The following is a 10,997-nucleotide window of genomic DNA, read 5'->3' as shown; positions in this document are numbered from 1 at the left end:
TGTAGGCCTACCAAGGCTCAATCTTCTTATTAACATCTTGCATTCTGCAAACTTTGAAACCAATCGGACTTACCAAACTGTAGTTATGGTGTTAACTAGCATAACTTACCTGATTAGTGAACTATTAATTATGCAAATGAGCAATTAGTATATTCACACATGTACCAAAAACAATAGGCTCCGGCTTCTTATTACTATTTACATACTGCCAATTTCAAAACCAATCGAACTTACCAAACCTAATCTATCGCGGTAACTAGTCTGTACCTGATTAGTGAAATATTAATTATGCAAATAAGCAACTAGCATAATTACGTATGTAGGCCTACCAAGGATCAATCTTCTTATTAACATCTTGCATTCTGCAAACTTTGAAACCAATCGGACTTAGGACTTACCAAACTGTAGTTATGGTGTTAACTAGCCTAAATTACTTGATTAGTGAAATATTAATTATGCAAATGAGCAATTAGTATATTCACACACGTATTTGTTTTGATTTGTTTTATTTAGCATCTTACACAAAAAATCTCAATTTACATTATCATAAAATAAATACAATACAATTTCATTAAAAGGACAAGGTTACATGAAAAATAAGGAACATAAAATGGATTGACATGGATAACCCATAAAGTTAAGAAAATTATTTCCACTGGGGTCCATATACAATAACATATAAATAAATAATTGACAGTTTATAATAGAATTTCACAATTAACATCAGAAACAACATCAACAAAATAAAAATAATTGAACTTAAACTAGGCCTAATAAGCTGTAATAAACTATATTATGGATAGGTGTTCTTTAAATTTCTTTTTAAATACTAGATTAATATTAATAGACTTAATATTATTTGGCAATGAGTTCCATTATTATTATTATTATCTGTTAGTAAGTCCAAAAAACTTCACCACGGTATAAGCTCCTACCTCAAGGAAATTTAAACCATAGATCCTTTATATATTAGAAAGAACATATCTTGATGTTGCGTCGAACAAAAAGTGGAATTTAACACAAAAAAAAAGCAAATTTTATAACCAGTTTTTAGCCGCTTGTCACCGTCGATGTTTACCTCGATGAGGCTGGAATAACGATACGCCATATCCGTCTCTACAAAACCTATTAGCTAATTGATACATCCGCTAATAATTAACAGTATCACAATGCATTTTGATACATTATAATTACTTATATATGAGGTTGTATTTTTAGTCATAGGAATCTCCGAAAAACTAAAGAAAAACTATAAATATGTGTGAGTTAATTGTTAAAAAATCGTCGCTCTACGCTTCTTAAAAAAATATTGATCCGATTGAGGGCGTAGTTTATTTTATATGGACGACTACGTTCATTATTTATTAAACCCACGTGTATTTAGTTTTGCTTTAGATTTTTCGGAGAGCTGTATGATTAAAAATATATCATATCATTTAGCTAATAGGTACGGAAGCACCTAAGTGCCATTCGACTTGACGACCTGTCAAGATAATTTATGTTGTCAAGTCGACATAATATACATATCATGTCGACATGGCGAGATAGATTATCTTGACAAGTCGTCATAGTAAAAATTGTATGTTGTCATGGCGAGATAGATTATACTGACAAGTCGACATAATACATATTGTATGTTGTCATAGCGAGATAGATTATCTTGTCAAGTCGACATAATATAAGTTGTATGTTGTCATGGCAAGATAGGTTATCTTGACAAGTCGACATAATAAAAATTGTATGTTGTCATGGCGAGATAGATTATCTTGACAAACATCGACAAGTAGACGTTTGCAAGGAAAGAGTTTTCGACATGACGAGCCCAGCACAATGGGAATCAAAACAAACACTGTAAAAGCAAAAGTTAGTGATGTTAACGGTAAGTGGAGTGAAATATCAAACACTCCACTAGAAGACTTTGAATGTTCGGCAGCATGGTGGGCAGTATCACATGTGAGCAAACACGGTGTGACTGAAACCTCGAGGCCCGTTAGCAAGTCAGAAGTTAAGCCAAATACCTGTCTCTTATACACATCTAGATGTGTATAAGAGACAGATATATATTATGTCGACTTGACAACATAAATTATCTTGACAAGTCGTCAAGTCGAATGGCACTTAGGTGCTTCCGTAAATAGGTTTTGTAGAGACGCAAATGGCGTATTGTTATGCTAGCCTCGTGACGTCATCTATCGTTCACAGGAGCGGAGTTGGACTTGTCGTACGACGCAGTGAGTTCCCGGCATTATTCTTTCTTAAATAATCATAAAAATTACAATTTTTTGTGGGACAATTTATGCAAAATATGTTTAATTGTTAATCTGTTTATTATGTATGTATTTTTATTTATTGCACAGGATTTACTGAATATTTTTGGAATTAGAGGTTTATAAAAGGATACTGTTGTGTGATGTGCTTTCTAAGACGGAGTCGACGTTAAGGTAAAGTTCTCCTAACTGACCTAAAATATCACCCTCTATAATTTCTACCGGAACTGTATGGGGAAAAAACATACTGCCCGGTATTATTCTTTCTTAATAATCATAAAAATTACAATTTTTCATGGGACCTCATTTATGTAAAATGTGTTTAATTGTTTATCAGTTTATTACGTATGTATTTTTATTTATTGCACAGGGTTTACTGATTATTTTTGAAATTAGGGGTTTATGAAAGGATACTGTTGTTAGAAGCGGTTGGCGCATCGATTGTGGCTTGGACACCCAATTGCAACATTTAAACACCTAAAGCTCATAATTTTCCATTTTTTTCTATGTTTGAGAGAAGAGCGTGGCCCATTGGCCTGTACGGAAATGGTGTTCGAAACGGTGTATGTATACAAAAGCATTACTAGTGAAAAGCAAATATTTGTACCGCAAATAAACCAGGGTATTGTTACCTTTTCAGGACACATTGAAACCAGATTGAATAATAATGTAGGCCTATAGGCCTACATACGCTGTTTCGACCATCATTTCCTTATACTTGTTGGAATAAGGTTCAAAGTTTCCTGATTAACATCTATAATTATATCTAACATTATTAATTTCATTCCAGTGAAGCATCTTAGTTTGAAACTAATAATTGAAAGAGAATTTCTACGTCGAGATGAATTTGAATATGTTTCGAGCTATCTACGGGGCTTCCACTCATATGAACTTAGTTTTAATCTTTATTGAACAAGTATAAACAAATTATATAAGGAAATGGTGTTCGAAACTCTATAATGTATACATAAGTATTATTGGTGAAAGGCAATTCTTTGTACCGTAAGTAAACCACAGTATTGTTATATACATTTCCGGGACGTATAAATAGCACACTGAAACCAGATTGAATAATAATAAATAATACTTATGCATACATACGCCGTTTTGACCACAATTTCCTTATACTAGTTCGAACCAGATTCAAAGTTTCCGGGTTAACATCTATAATAATATCTAGGATTATATTTTCTTTCATTCCAGTGAAGCATCTTAGTTTGAAATCAATATTTGAAAGAAAAGTTCTACGTCGAGATGAATGAACATGTTTCGAGCTATCTACGGGGCTTTTACTCATATGAACGTAGTTTTAATCGCCGTGTACTTGCAGACGATAAGGAGATTGAAGCAGCATATGAACAAGCAAGATTAAGAGGAAAACTACCCTTTAACAGATCAAAAATCTTAATTTTAGGAGATCACGGTGTGGGAAAGACATCGACAAGTAGACGTTTGCAAGGAAAGAGTTTTCGACATGACGAGCCCAGCACAATGGGAATCAAAACAAACACTGTAAAAGCAAAAGTTAGTGATGTTAACGGTAAGTGGAGTGAAATATCAAACACTCCACTAGAAGACTTTGAATGTTCGGCAGCATGGTGGGCAGTATCACATGTGAGCAAACACGGTGTGACTGAAACCTCGAGGCCCGTTAGCAAGTCAGAAGTTAAGCCAAATACCTCGCTAATAAATCTGAAGAAAGACTTATTTGGTCAGATAACACACACTATTCCCGTTTTAGTTTTATTTCTAAACGGTGGGTTTATGTTCGGATTTGGACTAGTTGCATGGATGTGTATTATTTCTTTGATGTTTATAACCGATGTTCACACTGCGTACCGCTTCGGTTGTGGATACACTATCGTAATGACATTTGTAGACAGCGCAATCGAATTGGGTCTATGGATCCACATTCCCAATTTCACAATAGCGTTGCATATAATATTTGCCTTAATTGCTGGCGTGCTTTTGGGAACAGGTGGTAGAACTGGATTATGCCTAGCATTTTGTATTATGGTGCATCCGAAACAGAAAACATTTTCCATCGACAATGTTACAGAAATGATATTAGTCATCTACAGCAAAGCATATTATAAACTGATAATTTACATCGTTTCAATTATTACTATTCTGACATTTAGGTATGTTGCCGTTAAGATATTTTCGATGAGTCGACGAAACTGTATATCTGTGTTAATAAGCATTTTTGTTAGTCTTACAGCAGCAGGCTTTATCGGAGGTCCAGATTTTCTAAGTCTATTTTATACATGTACGTGTATTTTTGTACTTTTGAGTGTTTTATTAGTTGGGATCCTTTTAGGAAGAAAGTTTGTTGCTTATGGGTATATTCCTCAAATGTATATTATCAAGAAATGTATTGGTTTTGGAGCTGGTATATTTATGGCATATTTTTTCGGGTGGGAATTGACAGATTTAACTCCAAAATTACAAGATACCCAATATTATTTTCCGCAATATTTGTTGAGCTTATTGCTCTTTCTCGCACCAATCATTGCCTTTTTTGTTTACGAATGGTTTTCCTATGTGAAAGTGAAGACTACCACCTCTATACCGATAAAGCATATCAGAAAATCAATGGAAGCAGGTATTCGTAATGAACCATATTTGGATGCTAGACTTAGTATATGGGACTTTGCAGGGCAAAACATATACTATAACACTCACCATTTATTTATGCCAAAGCAGGGTGTATATCTAATTGTGTTCAACGCCGTTAAAGCGGTTATGAATCCTGGAAAACAAATCAAACGGTTACAATTTTGGTTGCAATCAGTTGCTATGCATGGAGACATTAAAAATGTTGTAGTGTTTCTTGTAGGAACAAGCCGAGAAAGCGTTGACAATAATGCACTTTTACAATTTACTCAACTTACTAAAGCACATCTATACAAACCATTTTCTAGATTACTTGCATTCCATCCGTTAGGCAGCTTTTTATTTTTCATTGAAAATTCGTTACAAGTAGACCAAGAACGCAGCGTGCTACAAACAGTTATTCATAATGAGATTAAAAAATTGGATTTTTTTCAGGAGAATCATTCAGTAAAATACCTTTTATTTCATGAAATATTGAACAGGTTTCGCCTACAAAAATACATTATGATGAGTTTAGTAGAGCTCTTCGAGGAAGTCAAATTAACATGTAATATCATTTCTGAGAATGAGTTGTGCAAATTCTTGAACTTCTTTGACAGATCTGGTGATGTAATATACAATGAACGAGATGAGACACTCCGACATTACGTTATCTGTGACCCTCAAATGATCATAGACATTTTGACAATCTTAGTTAATGTGCCTGAACCTCAATTAAGAAATCGGACAGTAGCTGACCTGTTTCAGAGATTGAAAGACACTGGCATCGTTGACAGTAGATTATTGGAACACATTTGTAGACAGAAAAAAATTTGGCGACATTACCCTTACATCATTCGTTTCTTAGTTGGAACGAATCTACTTTTCCCGCTTAATGCTATCGATCCAGTCGACCAAGTCGGCACCTTTATTCTCCCTTGTCGACTGCCAAAATTCAGTTTAATGTCAAAACAGAACAGCAATGTTCACTCGAAAGACACTTTCTATTTCGACTTTGGTGAAATTCTTCATGAATTTATATTTCTACGTCTCATTGCTAAATGTTGTGAAGTGTTTAGTTGGGATACGATCTACTACAATGTAGCAACATTCAGGACCGTTAAATCATGTCTTTTCTTCATAAGTACAGAAGTAATTTCTGGAAACATTAATTCATACGATAGAAATCTTATCAAAGTTGAAGTTATAAGTGAAGAAATAACTCAGACTATGTTCATTCTACAGAAGATTGTTATTTTTATTGAAGAAATAATCAATCGAGATTTCAACCTGGACTACTTTAGAAAACATTATATATGTGGACCTGTGTGCGAGAGGTGTAGTTCCTTAGATTACACAATGTGTTTGGTGAACCTCATTACACATGGAAACGATATATCTACACTGGATGGCTATAAACCAGACATTTATCATACGGTCACACTTGAGCTAAAGGTATGATAGGAACTAATAGTCCAGACATTTCACAATAATTATTCAATTAATCTTTTTTCGCAATTAATAACATTATTGTTGCAGTAACGTTGTTATGTCTTTTATTAGGCTACCGGTACTAATAATTTGTTGATAGTCTAGTAACCATGTTTAAACTCTAGGCTAAAGTACATTTATTATTTATAGCTTTAAAAACTGACCTTCCGACAGATCCATGGCGATCCAGATAGATTATTTGTTGTACTTTAATGGATCTTTTATACCGGACTTACTTTTTATGTGACAATATCTAACGCCCAACTCACTGAAGCATGATCAGAAGACTAATCGGCCTCATCATGAGTCAGGGATTGGACAAGAAACAGAAGTAGAAGAACTACTTGTGACACATGTATTCGGTCTTGTTAGGCTCCTTTTTGGAAAAAAAAATCCGGCTTAGATTTTAGAGATTTTTGGTTACTCGTCTTAAGTAATGAATTTTCTTCTGGTTCTAAATAAAAATGATGATATTTATATGATGATGATAATGATCAAGATTATGATGGTAAAATGAACAACAGAAATAACAATTTCAGATAATAAATAAATAAAATAAAATAAAATAAATATATTAATAAATCAGTGCTTGCAATTGTAGGCATGCCTATGACTTTTAACATTGTGCAATATTACAGTATGTCATAAATCTGTTATTAACCATTAAATAACATTAGCTAAATATTTCTTTATTTTGCAGTTGAAAGTCACGTGCAATCGAAAAATAGATTCACAATGAGATTTGAGGTGCTGCGGAGTACACAACAACCAAAATGAAACTCTAGGCCACCTCTATGTGAACCACAGTAATTCAAAAACACTTTTAAAGGTTATATAAACCCAACCATCTTCATGGACATCGACATTGAAGAGGAAAAAATGAAAACGATATTATCCTGACTTCAATGAAAACGCTTGGACAGCTGCTGTCCATTTTTTTTTTATTGTCACGACGAGAAGCACTAACTGCCAAAATGTCCATGTTAAACCGACATGATTTTTCGGCGCGAAAAATTCGCCCTACGGTATATTTATTTTACACTGGAATCCGCGATATGATTACGCTTGTTGATTTTTGTGTCATTGACGCTAATGAAAATGGCCACTGTGGATATCAGACATGTATTACTTATGAAAGCAAGATTACTAATAATATTATTGCTACGTAGAAGAAAGAAATGGAGGCAACAATATAGACAAAGATATTGAGTAAGAAGGATTTATGAAGGACGTGAGCAAAATGGTGAATTTCACCTCCAGGTCCAGGAACTGAAACTGTACTATACAAAATATTTACCTATCAGCCCAAGTGAAAAACAGGGGCGGATCCAGAATTTTTCCAACGGAGGAAGGTTGCGTTGGTGGGGGTGGGGGGGGGGAGCACAACATTTTCAGAATACTCGATAAGTAGGTAGCGCTTGTAACAGCGTAGGGTTTCCGGAAAGAATACGGAAGCGCCGACGATATTATCAACGCTGACGTGATTATTTAAATGTGTAACTCATGTTAGTACTACGTGATTTCTAGATGATTTGAAATACACTTTCGTACATTATGAGACGTCTATTATTGAATACATTCTAAATTAATAGTTTTTTCCTACTTTACTATGGGCAATTAATAATAATGATGATGAAGAAGATGATGATGAGGAGGAGGAAGCAAAATTAATTAATAGGTCCTTTGATGTAAAGAGTCAAGCGAGGCCCGTAGCCTGAGTTAGGGTTGGAAATTTGGTGACATTATCGTACAATGTTCAATGCACACGGTCGGACAATAGCTATATGATTTATGATTTCTCTTTTGTATAGAAAGTAATATGAAACCATAAAATATCAGTTCAGGCATTCATTTATCTGTTGTGGAAAATATAACAAATGAATCATACAAAAATAAAAAGAATACAAATAAAATAAAAACATGTAAATAACATCTACACTAAATCAAAATGGAATATTCACTGCCTGTTGGATCGCAGTTTTAGTGTTGCAGAGGTTCCGAAGGATTTAAAGTGCTGTATAACCAATACCGGTATTTCTGCTAGATTACTGATTAAAATGTAAAATATTTAAGATTTTGAACTCAGTACATTCTCAAATGTCATGTAAATATCATATATCCCAAAAATTACGTTATATACATGCACCGAATGGGAAAGTTTAACCTAATAATTTTGATAAGTTTTATGTTGTTTGTTGAATGGTATTTAACGATCTTATAGTCTAATATGACCATAACATAAGGAAGTCCTCTCTTTTAACTTTTAAACTCCTGACCTTCTAAATTTTATATTTCCTTAAATCATAAGGAAATCCACTCGTTAAATTAGCATAGATAGTACAGAGAATTTTGATTGACTGTCAATCTCAGCTATCCAGATTTCAGGAAATTACATTGTATGCATGCACCGAAGAGCAAAGTTTAAACATAACTTTGATATGTACATGTTTTATGTTATGTGTTGATTGGTCTTAGTTAATAATATTAACGTTTAAAATTCATATAATGTTTTGGTCATAATATAATTTATTCTTTAAAGAAAGCAGAATAATGCAATTCTTTCAACAATTGTACTCTGACCAAAACCAAACTTGATTGGTGTGATTTTATTTCCACCAAGATATTAATTAAATATGCATAATTGTCTTTTGTGATTTTAAAATAACAAAATATAATGAAATTATATATGCCTTCCAATAAGGTTTTAAGAATCAACACACATGTATATTATCCATTTGATTGTTTTTTGATTAACCATACATAGTGACATATAAATCAAAATAAAATAAACAAAAAACTCAACTCAACTCAACATCGTGCAGCCGATTTAATTACAGTCCCTTTTAATTAATACAGTAGTCAGGCAATGCAGAAATATATTGCAATTTTGCCTATGTTTTTTTCTTTGGTTGAGGTAGGTGGCATTTCTGACGGAAACAGTTAGAATTTGCCAGACCACCAGGCACTGCAATCCCTTTATATTGTTTTTAAATATCATTTTATCTCTCACCCGACTTTTGCCATATCGAACGGTGCGAAGGTCTGGATCCGCGCCTGCATGTATTGATTGGAAGTGTACCATATTACTTTCGTTCATAGGTCTAATCTTAGATTTTTGTCAATGTCAAAAGGCAAAATACTAAAGTAATAACAATGCTGTGAGTAACATTTCTTTCTCTTGAATAAACCTGCCTGTTTTGAATTCAAAGTGTTTTTATTGTTTTGCTTCATCATAGCCTTGCTGATGTTACTGTATGTCAACTTGACATATTTTTATAAAAAAAATATTTTCATTACAATTTGTTTTGTTTTTTGAACCTATTTAATTTCAGTGCGTAGAGTTCTTATCACTCAATCTTAATCTCTCCGCAACATAGTGTAGCCCAGTCAAAAAAGCTTGACCGTACCACTTTACTTAGAGGTGAATGATAGGCACATAATCATTATTTGTAAAATTATAATAACACATTTTTTGGTCTGTCACGATATCTGATATATATTTAATGGTAACATCAATAAAAACACTGGAAATACAAATTGGAAGTCAAGGAGACCATCTTAGCCAAGACGCTTGACCGCCTTTACCTACATGTATAATGGTCGAGTCCATCAAGACGGCTAAATCACGCTCCTGGTTTCGAAAAAAAACTGGACATTTTAAACTGCTCGTAACAAAAAAAACTAAACTTATAAGACTAACTATGTTTACATATTACAAATCAGAAAAGACTTCTCTTCTCTTTCATACAAAAATGGTGAATTTTAAGCAAGTATTAGCTGAGAAACTGCTGTTTATCTATCAACCTTACACCAGTACGAGCTTTTCGGGAATGTCTAACTGCCGCCTATTCTTTACCATTAGTCGTGTCAGATCATGTCAATTTCTCTAAAGAAATGGGCGTTCCGACGAGACCTATCATCCAATCATATTGATTTTTAGCTTAACAGACAGCTTAATTAGTCTATTTTTACGTACCGAAACAGCCGTTAAAATCGGCCGACTCGTTCAGAAGTGAGAGTGATTTTTGTAAACACGATCGCAAAATTCTGTAAATAGATAGGAGTTAATACACTGGGCGATCACCAACAGACTTCGCTTAAAAAAAAGATTCCGACGACACCTCATTGATTTTAAAATTAAAAATAACATGACATTATAGCTGAATAAATAAGGAACACGTTGCAAAAACAGACAAAAAATCGGCCTAATAATATTAACGAAGATATGTTTAAAAAAACTGCTCAAAAACAGCCGATTTTCAGCGATTTCGCAGCGTTTGGTGAATTCGGGCCGGATTTTTGGAACACAAAACAAATTGTAATGTAAAATATGTATTAGATTACTACTACAGAACATTATTAAAATTGGTGTATACAATGGAAAATCAGCAAATTTTTCCCGGGGCCCCCGGCCCATGAACCCCGACCGGGAGCCCGTGGCGGCTTCCTGCCCCACCCCCACAGTGCTCGCTTCGCTCCTGTTGAATCCGCCACTGCGATTTATATTGGGTTTCTCGTCTGAAATATTTAATAAAGCATGGTATTGGACATGTGGATACGATTATGCTAAATAGAAAATCCTCACGGTAATGCAGTGGTGGATCCGGGAATTAGAAATACTATAGAGACCGGCCCAGGGAGGGA

The 10,997-nt window shown here is 34.0% G+C and overlaps 1 protein-coding gene across 2 annotated transcripts; it reads left to right on the top strand.

Annotated features, from left to right (window-relative positions):
• Window positions 1-2,108: 2,108 nt before the first annotated feature.
• On the top strand, window positions 2,109-9,561 carry LOC117105364. Of its 2 annotated transcripts, XM_033246493.1 has the most exons (4): window positions 2,109-2,231; window positions 2,358-2,441; window positions 3,471-6,317; window positions 7,054-9,561. In XM_033246493.1, exons 3-4 carry the CDS (start codon window positions 3,522-3,524, stop codon window positions 7,090-7,092), a joined length of 2,835 nt encoding a protein of 944 aa, XP_033102384.1. In that variant the 5' UTR covers window positions 2,109-2,231; window positions 2,358-2,441; window positions 3,471-3,521; the 3' UTR covers window positions 7,093-9,561. The 2 variants fall into 2 exon arrangements, with proteins under 2 accessions (XP_033102384.1, XP_033102385.1); XM_033246494.1 differs by lacking the exons at window positions 2,109-2,231; window positions 2,358-2,441 and having other exon boundaries at window positions 3,425-6,317.
• Window positions 9,562-10,997: the final 1,436 nt, after the last annotated feature.

The sequence above is a fragment of the Anneissia japonica genome, unplaced genomic scaffold (genome assembly GCF_011630105.1).
Source record: "Anneissia japonica isolate Jap-2015-1 unplaced genomic scaffold, ASM1163010v1 scaffold287726_len2788222_cov184, whole genome shotgun sequence".
NCBI lineage: Eukaryota > Metazoa > Echinodermata > Crinoidea > Comatulida > Comatulidae > Anneissia > Anneissia japonica.
This window is presented reverse-complemented; position numbering and strand designations above follow the sequence as displayed.

Bases quoted from the DNA above. Each gene is read 5' to 3' on its own strand.
- LOC117105364 (XM_033246493.1), top strand. From the start codon at position 3,522: ATGAATGAACATGTTTCGAGCTATCTACGGGGCTTTTACTCATATGAA. The intron at 6,318-7,053 runs GTATGATAGGAA...TTTATTTTGCAG, and splicing joins CGGTCACACTTGAGCTAAAG to TTGAAAGTCACGTGCAATCG.